Source organism: Emydura macquarii, unplaced genomic scaffold, assembly GCF_026122565.2.
Source record: "Emydura macquarii macquarii isolate MOO-44397 ecotype Brisbane River unplaced genomic scaffold, CSIRO-AGI_Emac_v2 contig_3530, whole genome shotgun sequence".
Taxonomy (NCBI): Eukaryota; Metazoa; Chordata; order Testudines; family Chelidae; genus Emydura; species Emydura macquarii.
The window spans coordinates 7,858,708-7,880,177 of NW_027133667.1; the positions used below are offsets into that span (position 1 = coordinate 7,858,708).

A 21,470-nucleotide genomic window follows, 5' to 3' on the forward strand; every position below is an offset into this window, starting at 1 on the left:
CCCCATCTATCAAATGGGGATGATAACCTCTCACTAGGAGCACAGAGTTTTGAGGTTTATTGTAAAGTGCTGAGTAGTAAGTATTTTTATTTTTTTTTCAGTTACCAGCATCTGTTTCTCTCCAGGCAAAATATAATCTGAAGAGAGCAGCATGAAACCAGTGCTGCTTTCCATGAGTGTGGTTCTGTCTACGCACATGTTCAGAGCATTTCCTGAGGGGTGGGAACCACAAAACTCAGTGATTCAATTGCCTCTCAGGCCACATGAGGCAAGACATGTGAATGCATGTGGAAGCCCATCAGTACTTCTTAAAAGCAAAAACACTGAATTGTGTTACATTGAAAATTTGGAAAAGAACTCTGAGAATGATTCAAGGTCTGGAATGTGTTAGTGAGAAATTTAAGAAGCTCTATCTATTTAGCTTATCAGAAAGAATGTTAATGAATGACTTGATGACATCCTGTAAGTACCTACCTGGGAAGAAAATTTCTGATAGTAGAGCGCACTGATCTAGGAGATAAAGACATAATGAGATCCAGTGGCTGAAAACTGGAGTTAGACAAATTCAGACCATAGAGATTTTTTTTTTTTAAAGTGAGGTTAACTAACCATTGGATCAACACACCAAGGGATGCTGTGGAGTCTGTCACTTTGAAGTTTTTAACTCTAGATTGGATGCCTTTTTAAAATATATGTTCTAGTTCAGTAAGAAGTTATGGGCTTGATGCAGGAATTACTGGGTGAAATTCTTTGGCCTGAATTATACAGACAGTCAATTTAGGTGATCCTAACTGGTCCCTTCTGGCCTAAAAACTGTGAAGCACTCTTAGCAGTAAAAGAGTGCTGTGCGTATGTGTGATGGACAGAGTTTCATTAGCTGAAATAAATAATTTATAAAGGCAAGGCCTCGGCCTGTGCAGTTTGTCTGGCAATTAATTTGGTTAGTTTTGATGTTATTCCTTGGTCACTTATAACTGGGGTTCATATATTTGCTCAACACAAATAATTTCATGAGTTCTCCCTGTATTAAAGATAGAATGTTTCCTCCAGTTTGAACCAAGTCTGTTATGGTGTGTGAATTTGATTAATGTGCACTGTCTTAATGTTGTCCTATTCAGTGACTGTGCTTTCCATTAATTTACAGAACCTAATGCAGGGCAAATCCAAGAGGGAATTGGGGAAGCTGTGAACAATATTGTGAAACATTTTCACAAGCCAGAGAAAGAGGTACTCTCTATTTAGCGTTAAATATACTGTATTTAGAAGAGAAAATGCATGTAAATCTTTGATCCCCATTTCCTGGTTATAAAATGTACTAGTAACCAATGTTAAACTTGGGCTTTGAAGCTTATTATACAGGAACAAGGCAAGTTATACTTAAGAACAGTATCTTTTGTTCCATAGAGGGGGAGCCTTACCATTCTACTATGTGGTGAAAATGGCCTGGTTGCCGCACTGGAGCAGGTCTTCCACCATGGATTCAAGTCAGCTCGGATTTTCCACAAGAACGTATTCATTTGGGATTTCATAGGTAATCTGTTGTGTTGTGTTGGGATGTGTGGGATGAGAAGGGATTAGAGAGAAATGTCTACAGTGTGCATACCTTAGATTTTAATAAGCTTGAGCTCCATTCAGTTCCTCCAGGACAAACTAGGTTGGTTATTAGGAAAAACATTTTCACTAGGAGGGTGGTGAAGCTCTGGAAGAGGTTACCTAGGGAAGTGGTTGAATCTCCATCCTTGGGGGTTTTAAGGCCTGGCTTGACAAAGCCCTGGCTGGGGTGATTTAGTTGGAGTTGGCTTTGAGCCAGGGGGTTGGACTAGATGACCTCCTGAGATCCCTTTCAACCCTAATCTTCTATGATTCAATGGAACTTTAAGTCTCTTGAGGTAACCTTATGTGAGTGTTTGTTTACGTGCAGTTGTGCTCTGTGTTGTAAAAATACAAATACAGTCCCTGCCCTGAGTGCCATTCAATCTAAAAGACAGGCAGAGATGGGATGAAGTGCTCTGGAAAACCCAGGTCAGGTGTTAACTTGGGACAATAACATTTTTTTTTTTTTTTTTTTTTTTTTTTAAGTTTGTCCTCAGTACATACATAACATTGGGGTGGAGTGGAGAGGGCTTTTAACTTACATGCATTAATGTATTTTAGCCTTGTAGAAAAAAGTGGGTATTTTGGGAGGAGTTTGAGGGGAATGGCTGATTGGGAGGTTACCCAAGCGGAGGGGGCAGCAGAGAAGAAAGCACAATGAAGGGAGTTGAGGAAGGAAATATTGTGAATGAGGCCAGTGTTTTTTGGCAGATTCCAGTCCATGAGGGGTGGGATGGGATATTTTAAAGTTGATATAGTGGGTAAGGGTGAACTAGTGGAGAAGTTTGAGGGCGGGAGAGTGATCTGGCCTGCTCAGGAAAGGATGAAGATTTTAGTGGCAGCTTTCCTGACTGAATGGAGAGGAGCAATATGTGGCAATTGGGGAGGCAATAGTGGAGTCACTTCTAGTAATCAAGGGAGGGGAAGACACAGGTGTCAAAAAGCAAAGAAAGGAAAGGTTATTTTTTCTGAATGTATGAGGAGAGAGAAAAAGTAGCCAAAGATGACCCAAGAATGCAAGTCTGAGCCACAGCAAAGATGATTGTACACAGCAGTAATAAAAGGCAGGTGTAGGGAGGGCTTGCTGGGAAAAACAAGGAAGAATTACATACTGTGATTCCAGAGCTACTGTTAGGCAGCAAAAGATGGGAAGAAGGTGACAAGGAGGAAATATACAGGTGCAGCCTGTGACTAGAAATAACCTTCCACTGCTGGAAATGGGTTCAGGTTCTGATTCAAATGAAATCAAATCCGATTTTGTCCATGTCATAAAAACTGCTATAGGTTTGGCAGTCTCTTCTCAGGAGACAGCCAGCACATGAAATGACAGAGGATTCTGCTTCTGAGATTGAGGCTTATTGATGCAGATATATTTGTAGGGGTAGCTTGCATGCCACTTACCAGAACTGTATTTTCGTAAGCGCTAATTCACTAAAATACTTTTATAAGGAAAGAAGGAAGTTCTCTGGCAGTTTCACAAGATTCAAATGCAGTAAATGAGGTGATTGGAAATATCGATTAGAGAATAGTCTTATTCCCTGGATGTTGTACAGTAATATCTGTTGGTCCACACTGCTCGGCCTTTGGGTCTCAGGAATATATTTTAAGAGAATAAATAAGTTAAAGCTTTTAGCCCAAGGTTAGATCTCACTCAGGAAATCTATAATGAACAGCTAATGACATTTGCAAAATGGAAATGATTAAACTATTTATAGGCCTTTTTATGATGCTAATCACTGAACTAATGCATGATGCTAATTATTTAAGTTACAGTATATAGTGATCATATTTGCCAACAGTCACCACATAGTTTCTGAGATTACCTCGCTTCCCCCTATATTTAGAGAGGATATAGCTATATAGTAACTGTGAGGTAGCCTTTGGCACAAGCTGACTTTTTTTAATGGCTTTGCATAATTGTAAAGGGCTGAGAGTGCTTCAGAGTGTTTTGTGTTAATTGTGACATGGTTTTACTTTCCCTCCCTAGAGAAAGCTGTCGCTTATTTTGAAACCACTGACCAGATTGGGGACAATGAAGAGGATGTGCTGCTTCAGAGATCATCTTGCAAAACATTCTGTCACTATGTAAATGCAGTCAGCATTGCACCAAGGAACATCGGGAAGGATGGCAAATTCCAAATCCTGGTTTGCCTGGGGACTAGGTACATATCAGCAATCTTCACCATGATGTTCCCTTGCACTGGAATATTCGGTTGAATGTCATTGTGTCAGTCTCATTGGACACTTTAATTTACCTGCTTGAAATATCTTGGCCATATAACTTGGCCAGCTCATACTTTTAATAAATGTCCTTAAGAGCAGAAGAGAAATTTAAATAAGATATGTATTACTCCTGATGATTAGTGTATAAATTTCTGTAAGTCACTCTTTTCTGTTTTAATGAAATTCAGGTAATACAAGGAAATTGAGCGTGCAATCTTCCTCTCTAAGTGATATTTTACACAAAGTACAGGACTTAAGAGTTCAGGGTGCCCTCAAAAGAGGAATCAGTCCACTTCTTCCTCCCCCAGCTCCCTTTCTAAAAACACCAATGAAGACAGCACATGGCTATTTCTGTCTTTGCAAAACCTTTTGGGAAGAAAATCTGCCCTTCCTAATAGGATTTTTGTGTACTTCTATAGATAATTTTCCTTTTTCTCTTCCTTTGTCTTACGTATCTAGATATTTTTATTTTTAAAATTGCATTACACCAGTATAGAGTTCCTGAACTTTTCTTTCCTAGTTACTTGCCTGTGAATTAAACTGAATCCTTCCCCATGGCATTAATCTGACTTCCCGGCTCTCTTCCCTGCCTCTCCCAAAATTAAAATCATTATGCTACCTACAGTCTGGTCAGGGATTTATACTAAAGTAGGCTCTAGACGTTTTCTATTTTTTTTCCCCATTGACTCAAGTACAACAGTATACTCCTGTTTCTCTAAATAAAAATGGGGAAGTAGTAAAACAAATGAATTTGTACTGAAAACTGGGGTAGGACATCTCTTACTACATGCTTGTGCAACAGCTAGAACAATGTGGTACTCATCTGATTGTGCCTGTAGATGCCACTGCATATAAATAATAATAATAATAATATAAACAGGATTACAATTAAGTGGGGAGCTTTTGGGAGCAAATGACACACGTCACATGTGCAAAAATGGATAATGTGTTTTGGGGTGTGTTAAGGGCGACTTTCAGATTAAGTTCTTTGGTACAGCAGTGGCTCTCAGCCTTTCCAGACTACTGTTCCCCCTTTCAGGAGTCTAATTTGTCTTGCGTACCCCCAAGTTTCACCTCACTTAAAAAGTACTTGCTTACAAAATCAGACATAAAAATACAAAAGTGTCACAGCACCCTATTACTGAAAAATTGCTTACTTTCTCATTTTTATCATATAATTATAAAATAAATCAATTGGAATATAAATATTGTACTCACGTTTCAGTGAATAGTATATAGAGCAGTATAAACAAGTTATGGTCTGTGTGAAATTTTAGTTTGTACTGACTTGGCCAGTGCTTTTTATGTAGCCTGTTGTAAAATTAAGTAAATATCTAAATGAGGTGGTGTACCCTCTGGAAGACCTTTGCATACCCTCAGGGGTATGTATACCCCTGGTTGAGAACCACTGCTGCACAGCATATTACATTTAATTCCATTCTTCTCTCTGTAGGGATCACTTGTTTCCTCAGTGGATTCCATTACTAGCAGAATGTCCTGCCATTACAAGGATGTATGAGGAGAACGCCCTTCTGCGGGACCGCATGACAGTGAATTCCCTCATCAGAGTCCTACAGACATTACAAGATTTCAACATCATCCTAGAAGGTTCACTCATTAAAGGAGTGGATGTTTAGCATGGCTTTGATGAGAACTTCATTATTTCTCTGCTAAGCGAGCAAACAAAAATTGGGGACCTGTTAGAACTTGAATGCTGCGGTAGTGCATCACTGTAAAACAAAGCAGCCTGTTATCGGGTGGGAGTGGGAGACCCCGTTTACACCAGATTCAGGACTCTCCTAAAGCTGCAGACAAGCTAAAATGCGGTATTGTAGTTTAGTTTGTTTGAAACAGAATAAAATAGAGTATTTTCATGTGTTAGATGTGTGTAAATATGCTATCTTCTTTAAGAAATTATATTACTCTTACATTTTTCTTAGACTGAACGTTATTGTGCTGAAAATAAGTAGCCTAAAACTGGGGGACAACTGGGGAGGGGAGGGGCAGGATGTGTTGCTACTTGATAGCAAGGAAGAAGCCAGTCAATGTGTAAATACAGTGCAAACTCAGCAGGGCTTTTTTCAGATATTGCAGAGGAGCGCAGCAAGTATCAGTATGTAGCCATTGCTATCATCTCATTCTCGGAAATGTTGTGAATGTATACTGTTTACTCTACTGTACATGGATTCCCTTATTTTATGTTTTAAAGAGCCAAGCCTTTCCATGCATAATTAGCTGTGAGTCGTCCTATTTAAGATATTTTGTGTAATTTTCATCAATCAGCAGAAGATGAGATGTATATCATGTGTTTAAACACTGGACCTGAGGAATTGTTGAGCCTCCAAGAGAACCCGCCAGGATCTGATGCATATTTTTTTTTAAAAAAAGAAAATGGTACAGCACCAGGCTATATTTGGGAATGTCAACAGCTTGATTTGTCGTTTTGTCCCTCTTCTGTCTGGATTTTGTTCAGATGGGGGTGTTTTTTTTTCTTTCAGCTTTTGTACTGTGGATGACGTATTTCGGGAGGTTGTTTCTGCTTTTATAGGTTTCTTGAAGAATTTGGTTCAGAAGATGAACCAAGCTCTTGCTGTTTTTGAGAAGCATATAGTACTGTAGAGCCACAAACACTGTCTTTGCTGTGCCACAGAACTATTTCAACCAGTTTTGAAATACTGGCAAGTTACTAGTCTTCCTTTATCCTGGAGAGTAAGTGTTCCTGGGTGGCACAGGGTCACTTTGGTTTTGAATAATTCAGCTATAGAAAAGAAGGGAGGCACGGGGAATTGATATCAAGGCTTTTGTCTCATACTGTTTCAAACTAATAATGTGTTAGAGAAACAAAAATGTCAAAGGCACAGAACTTAGAGAAACTGGGAGCTACTGAAGTACCACGTGCTAAAATAAAACAAGATTATTTAAAGTCAATTGGGCGATAGCATGCAGCAAATATGAGATGTGTTATTCAATTTTCCTTTCTCTGAGATTAGATTTATGCAAAGCGGGGGACATGTTAATTTACAGCCATTATTAATTAGCCTTTGGAGATGGGTTCAAAATCCTTTTGTTTGTTTCACTGGTTTAATCAATTTGATCACAATTTATTCTTCAGTGGATGCCTGGGGACATCACACAGCTTGTTATAATTAGCAGTCTTTGCTTGGGAGAGGCCCTTTGCTAAAGTAACAGATTATATTGTAGGTCAGAACTGCAGTGCATTATAAAAGATTTTGGCTGAATGTTGGATATTGTTTTTTGTTATATCTGGAAAGCTAGTGAACCTCGAATAAATAAATATAATGAGGAGAGAAACAAGATCCAGGGAAGGAAAGGGGCTTAGGAATAAAGTCTTTCTTTCCTGCTTATATGTTGTCACCTTCATAACAGTATTAGAAAATTCACATTTTAGTCACTCCCAACTTGTAGTCAAGATTTAATATATCCAGTGAGCTATGGTGAGGGAGGATGAGTGTAGTGTTCCTTCAAAGTATTTCAAAAAGATTAAGAATAAGGGCAGATTGAGGGAAGGGGAGGCAAAATGAAAATTAGATCATACAAAAGTATTAAGTGTTGATAGAAGGAAGATGGCACCAACTTTTGGGCATGATGGCAGTGTAAATTGCTGTGCAGGATACCTGCAACTGAAGGATTCACTTTACAGGCTGGTGAAGCTCATGAATGTGGTGGTGGTGGTATGCTCTCTCTTCTTGTAAGCTAGTAATACGTTTCCAGTCTGCTACTGCCCTCCAGTTGGGCAGTTCTTGTAATAGCATTCATTTTCATGTCAGGAAGGAAGTCCCTCCCCATACCTCCTGGATAGATGAAAAGCAGTCAGATGGCATCCGTGTAGATGAAAGGGTTGTAGGGTGTAAATAGAAAAATGCTGACCAAAAGTAAAGAAACCTAGGAAGATACAAGGATCTCATCTGATCTATGTAAGTCTATGCTCAGCTTCCAATACCTGAATGTTTCTATGCAAAACCACCACTCTATTGACACACTATTCAGATTGCTATCCTCAACACCTGAGGTTATCATGGGAGGCACGGGAGGTTGTATTGCTTAGTGATTAAGGGACAGCTTTTACCAAATTAAAGCTTTTCAGAATCCCATGAATCTGCTCCTGCTTGAATTGACCAATACCATCACTATTGGACTTGTGGAGAACTGATTGGGGGACTATGAACAGTGCAGTGGGTTTGTACCAAAAGCCTATGTCTGTACATGGTCTCTGAATTAACCGTTACATCTTTAGAAGGGGGAATTTTGGGATTGCCAAGCCACTCCAGTTAAAGTCAAAAGGAGATGTGGCCAACAATTGAAAATACATCCCTAAAACCTGACTTTTTGAATTAATTATAAACTAAGTATCAGAAACCCTATAGCACTGTTGTGTGATACTAAGAGCTTTGCAAATTTTAATTTTCATTATTTGGAAATCAACAATTTTATATCCAATAATTAGTGTTACTATTCCCTCCCACCTGACCTCCCAGTCTTCTAAATGATCTTCATTACACCATGAAAATGATCCATTTTGTCACTGATGTGTTGGTTTTTTGCATGTGAATTACATTTCCTTTCCAACGTAGTCTGCATCCTGATAGTTGTGCTATGAATTTTCTAAATACTTATGGCTGATGAAAGAAGGTAGCCATGACACTGGGCCACAAGGAAGTTAAGTGGAAAATATATGTGGGTTAGGCTAGAAATTAAAATGGCGGCATCCTTAAAGGTCAAGCACAGAGGGCAAGGAGTGTTCATAGTATGAAGGGAGAAGGACTTCTTAAAGGTAGTGTTTTTTTAATCTAAAGAATAAATTAAAACTTGACACATTTAAAACTTTACATATGGATTTTCCCTTATCAACTAGATGTAAAAACCCATGGTATTTAACTTTACTACATAACTTCACATGGAATATGCTAACTTATGGGACACATTTATTTTGTCAAGTTTCACACCACATGAATGATATGGGAAGAATATTATGTGTAAAATTCCCTTATATGCAATAAGACACTGTAGGTGCCCTGAGATATTTGAAACATGAGGCACAGCTGAGTACTTCTAATCCCTAATACACTAGTTACTTGACATCCTTAGGAGTATGGTTCTTTGTAACAAAATTTTATTCTTTCATGGGTTTTTTTAGTAGATTGCTTTGATAGTTGGAAACTGAGTATTTTTTCTGTGAGGTCAACAGAAATCATGGTAGCCTTTTAGAATGGTAAGAAGCTAATTAGGATTCATTTAAGCTAACACAATTTATACTTCAGTATTAAAGCACCTTCATTGGTTGAGACATGGAACCTTAGGAAAGACCAAAGCCCTTTGGGGCTGACTTTTACAAAGTAAACTCTTTAACCAAATTTTGCCTGTTTCTAATGTCTGAGTTCTGCATAGCATTATTATACTAACTTTGAGTATACTAACTTGAAAGAGTCAGAAAATCAAATTCATCAAGGAATCTCTATATAAAACATGTATTTATAATTCTCTAAATCTAACTGGATTCCATTGTGTTCAGTGAAAAATCTGTTTGTTCTGAACTCACATCTGTAATTAGTTTCTTTGTTCAAAATGATCTCTTTAAAATAATTGTGAGAAGGCATATTTAAGAAATTTCTGTCTTTCAGTCAAATGAAGGTGTGAAATATTCTATATCACACTTGAAATGTACAAATGTGCCCTGTATAGTTTAAAAAAAAACTGTGTGTCTCCATAGCAAGTTTATTATTATTATTATTATTGTCTTTACATAATTACTAACTCAATCAGAACTGGATTATTTTCAGGAAGAAATTAGTAAAAAGTATTGTTATATCAAGCACTTTAACATATCATAAACTGACATGAGTTTTTCAGGTTTTGAAGTACATTTAAATACAGCTTTTCATGCTATGTTCTTTACAAATAAAACTCTGAAAATAATAATTTGTCATTTTTCTCCTTGCGGAATAGCAACCAAAAGATGCATGTCAGAAGTTAATGAGCTAATTGAAAACTGGAATATAGGTTCTGTTGATAGGACTGGTTGAATATAACAATTCTATTGATATCTTTCGGTGACATTGTAGAGAGGAGCTCATGAGTATTGTGTGCAGGTATTCTCCTTGATATTTAGCTCCCCCAAGCACCAAAGTGTGACTGTGACCTTCGTTTTCAATGCTTATGCTGAAATGTTTTGCTGATCAGAGGAGAGAACCTTGATCATGGTGAAATTTAAATTTTAGAACAAGAAAGGGTGGGTTATGTAATATTGTTTTATTGGACCAACTTTTGTTGATGAAAGACAACCTTTCAGGCTACACAGCTCTTCTTCACGTCATCTTAGAATAAGGGCATTTTCTAGATTGCCAGATAACTGACCGCCTTGGGTTGTGTTTCCCCTTCACATCTAGCATCTGACTCTCTTTTTTTGGATAATGGGATGCACTTTGACTGGCAATGTCCTAGCGCTCATGTTTCATTCCCTCTGGAGCGGGGCTGCTCAAATGCTTTGATCCAAATGTCAAAAAATCTGAAGCTGACAAAGTGCCACATATCATCTAGCTCCATCAGATGTTTTATATAAAGAATGCAGTATAAGAGAGAGATTGACATAGAAAAGGAAACAATGAGAAGCACTATAGAAAAAAGATGCAAAATAGTAGTAACAAAATGGTTCTCCTTCATTTTTAATTTAAAAGAAAAAAAATTAGGTTTGGATTTTCAAAAGCATTCAATGTTGGCCTAGCCCTGCTTCTGCTGAAATAAATGACAAAGCTATCTTTGACTTCAGTTAGTGAATTCTGGGCAGTTTTGAAAATTGCACCCTTAAAATACACCTAACAATGTCTGTTTAAAAAAAACAAACAAAGAAACCTTTGGCATTGGAAACGAAGAAATAAACCCAGTATTTCTAACTCCCACAGTTTTTTCACAACTTGAGCAAATTTGGGATTTTTCTTGCCTGTCTCAAGAAAACATAATGAAAGGCTGCCAACTTGTGAATTTTACCTTACTCAAAATGGCCACCATCTATTACTGTCAATGGGGTTGAAACCGGCAGCCCTACCCCCAGGCAAAATGGCTGCCATACTGTGATTCAGGCGACTATAGAGCATGTGGGTTGTGAGGAGCAGCAGAGACATTGCGAAATACATGGGAGAATGAGGGCAACAGGCATAGGGGGTGGGAGTGGTTCCAAGAGCTCTGTAGAAGACTCTCGGCTGAGGACACAGACCTGCCCTGATACTGAGCACTGCCTCCCGTGTGGTCCTAGAGCAGAGAGCAATGAAGAGGAAAGTTAGAGAACAGCTACTGTTGGGTCTGAGGCCCAAGCCCCAGTAATAACATTTCTCTTCTTCTGCTTTGAACTTCTCTACTTGGGATCTAGGCAGAGAAGCCCCAAAGGACCAGTGAGATTGGAGAGGGGGTGCTGCTGGTCTGGGAAAGGGGAGAACCCCAAGGCCGATGGGAGATGGGAAGTCAAGTCAGTAGTAGGGGAACTGCTGGCCGTTTCCCATCTTTGGGGTAAAGACAGGGTAAGTGGAGTTTCCCTTGGAGCAGCCAGGGAGAGGCATACATTAAAGATTGACTTTTCAACCTGAAATTCCCTCTCACACATTGCCAAAAGAATAGAGTGGAGTTAAAACGTCAAAGGACAGATTAAAAGTGTCAAACTTGTGGTTTGCAAGGCCAGTTGCGTGATTTTTTTCAGATCAGAGTTGTGATTTTTTTTGATCTCTTGAGGCTGGCAAAACTGCAAACCTAATGAAAGGTGGAAACTCTCACTAGGGATCATTTTTGTGAAAATCCTCATCAAGACATTTGTTGAGATTCAATGTTCATGTCAACATGTGCTGTATCTTCTACGCCTGTAAGATCCCACGAGGCAAATTTCAGTAGCAGTGACCATATGTAATGCTGTTTTCGTACCATATGTATGTCTATAACCGGATTGTGAGAGACCACGGACTGCAAAAAGAGTACAAATGCAGCTGAAGCTGTTCTGATGCCATGCTTTGTGACCTTCCTCAAAAATGAGGGAGGAAAGAATAAGCAGTAGTTGGTGAAACTGTGTAGCAGCAAGAATTTTTTGTTTTGTTTTAAACTAGGAGCATCAATGCCATCTGTTCAAGGCCAGCAGCAACATTATCTTCCTTGTGGGAGATGGTAACAATCCTCACCAGTAACTGAGACCAAGAATAAGCCTTTGCCATCTATGAGGGATAAGTATCCAGATCAGATAGTGTAACACAACTCCTCAAACACAGCATATTTTGTTTTAAGTAAAGCAAGGCTCAACCCAACTGATAAGATAATGCAGCCTTCCTCAGATCACAGCCCATGCTGCCATCCACGCATGCCCAGAGCCGATCAATATTTTCAGCAAAGTAGGTGCTCTGTAAGAAACTCATTCTGGTAAGAGCTAGTGCAACAGACAGATTGTTTTCCAGCAGTTGGAATAATTGTACTGAATCAGACTTTGCGAGGAGAGAGGAAAAGCACTTTTTCTCCAGCTGTCACCACCACATCATAAAAACATTAAGTTGTCTCCACTGCAGCTGCTCTGACTCAATGTGAGTTTTTCAGCATCAGCACTTTGGCCTCCTCCCTCACCACTTCATCAGTCACTGATGAGCGAGTTTGATCTGAGAGGATGATGAGAAGAGAACAGATACTTGTGCCCCAATCTGCCACTCAGTGGTGGTTCCACTGAGCCACCAACAAAGCTGACCAGTGGCTGAAGAGGATAATCCTTCACAAAGGTCTGGCAACCAGTAGGTCTGTCCATATGCTGCGGCACGCCATTAAAGAATAGCTTCTCCACTGCAACAAAAACTGGGAGAGGGAGGCTCGAAGAAAATGTGGTGCTCACACTATGACAGAGGTATTTTCCCTTTCCAGGTCCATCCCAAATAAAGACCTGAAATGTACCCAGGGGCTTTTGGCTTAAAAACCCTCACAACAGCATTGTATTTGTCATGGTGGCCTTGAAGTTTCAAGTGATACGTGTAAGTTATTCTTGACACAAATCTTAAAATCATCCTGCAAATGTTACTATGATGATTTTCACGTACAGCATGCTTTCTCAACGTGCTTTACACATACTATTAAATGATGCTTCCAAACGGTCCAGAATTTTCTTGATGGTATTATCAACTTTTCACATAACTTTTCTGTGCCACAACGGCCTGATAAGACTTGCATAAATCACTTGTTCCAGGGGGTAGGAATAGAACCCAAATTCCTGCTTCTTTACCTTAACTAGAAGACCATTGTCCCCTTCCCAATCTGGACCCATCCTTGCCTTTCCTCCTGTGATCCATTCAGTCTGAAGTGTGACAAGAATTCCAAGTTAAAGTCAATGAATCTCAGAACATAAAGGAATGGTCTATACACCAAGATTCCTGATTTTAACTTTATCTGGACTTAGACTAAATAAATGAACATGTTGGAATGAGTACTATACCCAAGTTTCATTTACAAAATGCAAACGGGAAGAATGTGCTACAGATTAGTTTCTGAGGTGTTTAAATAGCTGCCACAGAGTACCTGCTCTACAAATAAAAGGTTATAAAGGCAAACGAAATTAGTAATTGAAGAGAAAATCATCCAGTGATTTGTACTTCTTAGTTACAGAGCCAGCCAGAAAATTTGACAAACCACCCTACACTCAAAATATTCAGTGTCCACTTCTCACATATTCCCACAACCAGCAGACCAAGTCTAAATAAATTAACCTCCAAGCAAAAGTCTTTGCCAAACTATTACCCAGATGTTAGGTTGCATAATCTGCATTCTCCTTGTTTCTAAGAGCCCAAGACAGTCACACACAGGAACCCAGAGCTACCCTCTCATTGCTAGAAATGGTCAGTTAGATCTGGGATGCTGCTGGTAGCTTACCCTCATGTTGCCTATGCTGTGTCTGTTCTGAGGATAGAAGAGTGTTTTTAGTGCTGTCAATCAGGTTGTTTGTCACAAACATCAAGGCTGGGGTTTTCAAAGGAACCTATGGGCATTAGATGCCCAATTTCCCTAAAACCCCTGGCCTAAATTCTCTCATAAGATCATAGTGGTCAACAGGTCAGTTTTTCTTTAAATGCAAAAACTGACAAGTCTCAAACTGCGTGTTTAAATAGTTTACGCCAGTCTCCAACAACTTGTGATGTCTGGTGAACTCTTGTTATTGTAAGAGCACAAAGTGATGTGAATTTTGTTGTTCTTTCCTAACAAAAGGCTCAAAAATAAAAAGTATGTGAAGTGCCAATTGGAAGGGAGTGTGCCTCCATTAAGTTTCACAGGTAGGATGCGGCTATAGTCATGAATAGAAGTTACTCTTAGTAGACATGCAGTTATTGGTTCATATCCATTTCAAATACACATACCTTCTGACCTTTGGGAAAGTCTTCTGGATGCAAACTTTGTGGCTTGAGCTCATATCTTTTACTATTCCATGGTTGATATTCATTATGTATTGGTATCTCCCTTATCCACCCCAGTATAAAGGGAATCTGCAATTTACTGAATGTGTTTTGCATTCAGGGTTCAGACGTGACAAATCTGAGAGGAAGGACGGTCTTGTGGTAAAGGTGCTGTGGGACTCAGGTGATCTAGGTTCAATTCCTGAATCTGTTAACTTCCTGTGTGCCCTTGGGCAAGCCTCTTAGACCCAGATCTTCAAAGGTATTGAGGTGCCAAACTCCCATTGAAATCAGTAGGAGTTAGGGGCCTAAATATCTTTTGAGGTTCTGGGCCTTCCTCTCTCTGTTCTCCATCTATACGAGAGGGATGATAATTCTTCCTTTTTGCCACCCTGTGTGTGTGTCTATTTAGATTGTAAGCTCTTCAAATCAAGAGCTGTCTCTTACTAGGTGTTTGAACAGATCCATCAAACAATGGGGCTCCGAGCTTGGTTGGGCTTCTAGGTGCCACAGTGATCCAAATAATCTCTAAGAAGCCTAATACTTGGTTAATTTAGTTAAGTTGCTCAGTGCTATGGTGATTAGCACCATGGGCATGCCTGTAAATAACACACACCTGGCTGCTGCATTTGACATCATCTGAGCACTGGGGGAGGGTGACATTATGTTGGCAACATCACTGGGAGTAGGGAGAGAAAAAAGACACTGCCACTAGAGACTATAGGTAGGCCTCTGCTCCTTGGTTTTGTGGTTACTGGGCAGGGGCCTTCTAGGAGAGCAGGGACTCTAAAGTCCCCCCAGAAGACTTGCCGCTGGAAGGGAGCCCACAGCATGGGGGTGTGGAGACAGGCCAATAGGACCTGATGTTCCTGGAGCAGTTCCCCTGCTAGGGTAGAGATGATAGGGACGCAGGCAGGCAGCCAAGCCGAGCCAGACCCCTTGCCCTCCTCCTTGGTTGGTTGGTGGCTTTTCCAAGAATGATGTGGGTGCCTCTCTTGCTGTATGCCACAATTTTAGTTTGATCCTCCCTTCCCTTTGCCCCAAAACATCTGCCCAGCTAGTAAAGCAAATCTGTCATCAGTGACATACACTGTTGGTTGTGTGCTCTGTGCAGAGCATAGTCTCTCTGCTAGTGGAGCATCTTCTGTAACACTCAGAACACCCACAGTATAACTGAGGTTCCTTTTCCTTGCAAGAAACTAAAATTCCTTTTAAAATGCATTGCATTGTCATGCCAAACTCTGATCATCCCAGGATGGGAGTGAGTGCTGATCTAGCAGAAGTGCTATAGACTCTGTAGTAAGTTCCTGGGGTCCCACAGGACAGTCACATTTTTTGTCTCCTCACCCCATACCCTCTGAGAAATGTTCTCACCTGAATGAACTTTGCCGGCTTTGCAAGTTTGCAGCTTTTGAACTATTATTCTGCATTGAAATACATGTGTTGTGTTCTAAATCAAACCATACAATATAAAACCAGCAGCTTGACGTTAGATTTGTGGTTATTGGTTTGCTTGAGATCCAGACATGCTGCAGATGGGCTGTGGTTCCTGACTGTATAAATAGCACCAAATTGGAGACAGTGGGTGTGGTTTATAGAACAATTTTTCTCTCTAAGCAAAATGATTTTTAAATTAATTTGAAAACTGCATTTGGTTAACTAAAACAACCAAGGAGCCTCTTTGCACTTACAATATTCCTACCCACCTTTCAAGTTTTTAAAGGTGAGATATATCTTGTATATGATGGGAACATGATAGAATTGGTAGAAACTTTCAGACTGGTAAAATCTCAGTTCATCCACTGGGTGCACATTTATAGAGGTGAATTTCCGCATAAGTGCAAATTAGTGTTAAATACTGGCAATGATAGATGTGATAACAGTTCTATGCTCAGTCATTTATATTTAATTGGGTGCAGAATTGCAGATGAGAGACGGACTTGCAATAGGTGAACTGTGGATGGTCTCTCACATGATGTAGAGCCTGGAAGCAGATGCAGGCACGTTCTGGCTTCCAGATGACGTATAGAATCTAGTACATGTCCTACAAGCTGCAGACACAGTTTAACCCACCTTGGGGGGTGAAATCTTGGCTCCATTGAAGTCAATGGGAGTTTTGCCATGGATTTAAATGGGGCCAAGACTCCACCCTAGGAATTTAAAAACAGATGCTCACATAGACATGTAAAAATTAGCATGTTTGCCAATCTATCAGGTTGGGTAAAGGAAGAACAATCTCTGTTGTTACGTAACTGTGATATAATGATTACTGTTGCAATCTGCAATGTATGACATTGATTAAGACAATCAGACCCTTCGGGCACAAGAATTTACAATGCTTATAGCCTGTTTCAGGATATATATATCCTGAGCACTCTTCTCCATCCTCCTTTTCTATTCTCTCCTCCCACTGTGTGATGTTATCGTGTGATAGTAGATTCATGTGGGTTACATTCATGCCACTTGACCTATAAAAGATCTGAGATTAATTTTCCTTAGTTTCACCTGGAGAAAGAATTCCAGACTCATTTGCTTAGCTGCCTTTAAAGACAGATTTGCAGTCCTGTAATAGCGTGGTTGGAACTTGCAAAATAGGAGTTAAAAGTGAACTCTGATAGATTCAGAGCATGGATTCTCAATCTGCAGGTCATGACCACCCTCCCTTTCCATTACGGTTAAATGAGAGGGAAGTCCTGGCTAGATGAGAAGGGGATCCCAGAAGGATCCCAGTAAGGAAAAAATTTGAGAACCTGTGTTCTAGAGGGTGTGGATTCAAACCCATCAGGGAAAGGGCTAGGAGTTTGAGGAGTCAATTTGGGTGTGTTCCTCAACCCACTCCCACAGCTGACTGTGCAGGAAGTGCTGCTATTTAGCCCCCAGGTGCTACAAGTTGTATTTGCATTTGGACTTTGGTTGAAAGAAGCTTTCATTTTACATTAAAGACTAAATCAGGTTGTGATGGAACACAGCTATTGTACTTACCCAATTCACTATTAACATGTTGTCATAAACTGATGTTAAGGGACACCTGGCTATAAAAATGAGGAGCTATATGTGGCACTTTCACATCCTTCCATCTTACCCTCTTTGCTGACATAGTTCAGTGCTCTGACCGCTAATGCCTCTGTGCATTAGAATAGGCATTGATGGATCTTGTGTTGTGGTCTTCTAATAAGATAAAATAAAAAGTACTTTTGACCCCTTTAGTTGCCTCCCTAACACCTGTCTACATTCCACCACCCAGGAAGGAATTGTGTTAAGACTGTAGATGGAACCCTAGATGTAAAGCCAGACTTGGCTGTCAGGTGGAGTCTGTTCTGAGAGCCTCTCGTAGTGTCTCACCATCTCTTGTACCAGAGTTGCTCTTCCTTGATGAAAAGGACGTTTGATTCATCTCCAGACAACAGGGGATTCAACTGACTTGCAACCTCCTACTAAATGGGGCTTAGGAAGGTGGAATTAGAGGGAAGCTAATGAAGCTCCTGTCTATGGTGGTGGGATGATCCGTCCTCTGAGCAGATAGGTCCATTGAAACTATGTTCCCAGAGGATGCTTTCTGCATACAAGAAACAGTAGCACCCTGGGTAGCAGTCCCAGAGGAGTGTAGGCAAAATACTTACTTCTAGGAGATTGATAGACACTAACATCCCACCAATTAATATCCCCTTCTAAAGAGAGAGAGAGAGAGAGAGAAATCTCTCTTCAGGCTTTAGTTACTTAACCTGGTGAGAGATCAGGCATACTACAGGGACGGCTTGATTTTAATTCTTCCATATAACTCTTATTTTGTTGGGTTTTTTCCCCTAACAAATAGTTGGGTTCCAAGCATAACGTATTTTCCTACAAGGGGTTGTAATATTTTTTCAGGGTTTTAGTTACATTAACAATAGATACCTGGTCAGAAATTTCTTGATATTGGTAGCTGTTCTGTTTGGGTCTATGCAGTCCCTGGTGCCTCACTTGCCTTGTTTAATAACAAAAATAAAAACACTTTAGCTAAATCGGAATATTTCAGTAACATATTGTAGTATAAAGGTAAGCAGGTCAAAGCAATGTTACAAAATTTCACGTTACAAATGAGTGGATATGAGAAGTATAATGAAAGCTGCACTTCCTTAATGAAAGTGTTTACAAGCAGTGAACAAACAAAGGTGCGTCTAATTAAAAATGTAGACCATGGCACAAAGACAGAGGACAAGGGTAAACAAATGGCAGAGACCATATTTGTTTGCACTAAGCATGGAGGCAATCAAAGTACAATGTAAAGGTGTTCAGCCCCAGGGGTGCGGTATCAAAATAATAAAAACAACCATTTTGCAAAAGTATGTTGCTCTTAGCACAGATTGTGAAGAAATGAAGATGCAGAATACATGCATGCACATAAACCTATCAGATAAAGCTTTGAGGATATTGAAATTGAGTTATTTCTTGGGCCTTTGACTGAAGTTGACAAAGCTGGGTTCTGTAACAGATTGGTGTGTGATGCAAAATAAATGAACAAAAGGTGAATTTTGAAATAGATACTGGAACTGTGTGCAACATAATGACAGCCAGCAAATACAGAGATTAGTGATTGCCCAATGTTAACATTGAAAACTAAACATGTTTCACAGAGCAGGCACAAAACTAAGCCATGTGGCAAAGCCAGCAAGTGGAGCTACTTCATTTATTCATACTCTGGTAGAGATTTTCCATAATTGGTGCGGCTTTGATTCTATCCTAAGTGCTGTAGTATAATTCTGTTCGCAGTGTTATAGCTGTGTTGGTGGGTGTGATAATATCTTGTATTGTTCCAATTTCTGTTGGTGAAAGAAAGGAGCTTTTGAACTATACGCACCTGAAGAACATCTGTGTAGTTCAAAAGCTTATTGCTTTCACCAACGGAAGTTGGTCCAATAAAAGAGATTACCTCACCTATCTCCCTATAATATAATTCTCTCATTTAGGGGCTCAGTCCTGCAAAGTTCTGAGAACTCCTGCCTGATCGAGCAAGGACAGTGAGGAAATCCCTTGAAGCCAATGTGACACACATCTCTCTCTCTCTCTCTCTCTCTCTCTCTCTCTGTGTGTGTTTGTGTGTGTGTGTGTGTGTGTGTGTGTATATATATATATAAAAAGTTAAGCATGTGCTTAAGTATGTTGCTGGATCACACAGAGTGCTCCAAGCTTTGCAGGATAAATGGAAATCATGCTGGAATTGATAAGACTTGTTTCAGCCTTCATAAATTTGCATAAAAACAGATTATGGCCCATCATAAAAGTTAAAAGTTAACCACCCTGCCCCGTTCTTCTCCGAGTATCTGTCCCTATGAGTGCTCCACCACAGCATGTGTGCATGCCCATGCACTCTGCCGGAGACTTAAATACCAGTGTCTAAGGTCTGCACCTTGGCAGCGCAGTGGCTTTGTGCCCACAGGAGAGGGCATATAAAGAGGCATGACCCTGCCAGTGCTCCTGCTCCTTGTCAACCACATGTGGCTTGAGATGGAGCACCTTTGGTGTCCCTACATCCGAGCTATTTTCCTGCCTGTCTTTATTTACTCTGTTTTGTTGTTTTTTTCTTAGCCATAGTACAACTTTGTTTGGGGTGATTCCCCCCTCCAAATTTCTTGTCCCCTTAGCCTTTGTACTCTACAGCACTGCCCTGGGTTATGCCTAAAACTCCAGAGTTAAATCCTCCCAGACCTGCCCACAGTAGCAATGGGCACTCCAGCTGTCTCAGAGAATCTCATATCCTGTCCAAGTGCACGGGGTCTAAAGGCAGGTCCCACAAGGATAGAGAGGTTAGACTGAAGTGCCTCCTGATGGAACACTCCTTAGCTCCATCGAGATGCAACTCTCTCTCCCTTTACATCAGCTTCAACCTCTCAGGCTGTACCAGTGACTTCCAAAGCGCCGGGGCTGGTTCCAAAGATAAGGCCCTCTGAAAGAAGAAAGCTCCACTCGCCTACATGCAGTTCTCGTCACTCCATCTCAAAGAAAAAAAGTTAGAATCGGAAATGGTACAGAGAAGGGCAACACAAACGATTAGGGGGTTGAAACAGCTTCCATATGAGGAGAGATTAAAAAGATGGGGCTGTTCTGCTTAGAAAAGAAAGTGATTAGGGATGTGTTCTTTATCCCTTCACAAGAAATAGGGGCCATCCAGTGAAATGAATAGGTAAAACAAACATAAGGAAGTACATCATCACACAGAGCACACTCAACCTGTGGAACTCCTTCCCAGGGGATTTTGTGATGGCCAGAATATAAATGGGTTAAACAAGAATTAGATAAGTTCTTAGAAGATAGGTCCATCAGTGGCTATTAGCCAAGATGGTCAGGGATACAACCCCACGCTCTGTATGTTCCTAAACCTTTGACTGCCAAAAGCTGGGACTGGATAACGGGGGATGGATCTTTCACTAATTGCCCTTTTCTCTTTATTCCTTCTGAAGCATTTGGCATTGCCACAGTCAGAAGACTGAATACTGGGCTAGACTGACCATTGGTCTGACCCAATATGGCTGTTCTTATGAGATCTCACATCCCACAATGAGTACAACCAAGGCTCTGGCTGACCAGTACCAAGGCTTCCATAGTGCCTAAGACCTCGCAGTCAGAGAAGTCTTCAACTAAGTAGCACCGAGCATATATGGTGAGTTATATGGGCCCGTGGTGCCCGTGCTCCACCATTAATCAGGAACATGGACCCGGCTCCACCAATATCTCTGATGCTGGGGGGGCCAGCCATGGAGCCTTTAGTGGTACTCGGCCGTGCAGAGGCAAAGTGCAGCAGTCCCCAGGGTGGCCAGGCCATTCTGCCCCCCTCCCTGGACACATTCACAGTGGCTGGCCAGGAGCCGCTCTGGTGCCAGCTCTGCCCCGAAGTAGCGTGGAGGCTGTCCCCCCTCCCAGACCTACCCTTTCCCCATGGGCCTGGCCAGTGCCCTCCCCAGGGGCTTACAAGACAGGTGTGGGGGGTGGGACTTGGACCCCTTCTGGGTATCACCTAAAATTATACAAACCTGGGGCACAGGGCACCAAGAGGCACCTTCCTCAGGACCATCTGACCCCTCTAAGCACTGAGATGCCTCTAAGATCAGGGATTCCAAGTAGGGCACTTGTATCAACATCCTCTCAGAGCTACAGAGACTGTGCAGTCCCATCCCTGGCTCCCTCCCTGGTACCATATAGGGATGTGTAAATTAGTTTGCTTAAAAATCCGTTAAAATGTTCTAAAAATAGAACCTTTAAACGTGT

The 21,470-nt window shown here is 40.7% G+C and overlaps 1 protein-coding gene across 11 annotated transcripts in view; it reads left to right on the forward strand.

Moving 5' to 3' along the window:
• The window catches only part of DENND5B (DENN domain containing 5B), a 159,123-nt gene extending 150,040 nt beyond the window's left edge, over positions 1-9,083 (forward strand). For all 11 annotated transcript variants that reach the window (XM_067536098.1, XM_067536095.1, XM_067536099.1 and 8 more), the window contains 4 exons: positions 1,145-1,227; positions 1,405-1,531; positions 3,581-3,755; positions 5,270-9,083. In XM_067536098.1, the coding sequence (XP_067392199.1) occupies positions 1,145-1,227; positions 1,405-1,531; positions 3,581-3,755; positions 5,270-5,453 (569 nt within the window). In that variant the 3' untranslated portion in view covers positions 5,454-9,083. The remainder of the gene's footprint in view (positions 1-1,144; positions 1,228-1,404; positions 1,532-3,580; positions 3,756-5,269) is intronic.
• Positions 9,084-21,470: the final 12,387 nt, after the last annotated feature.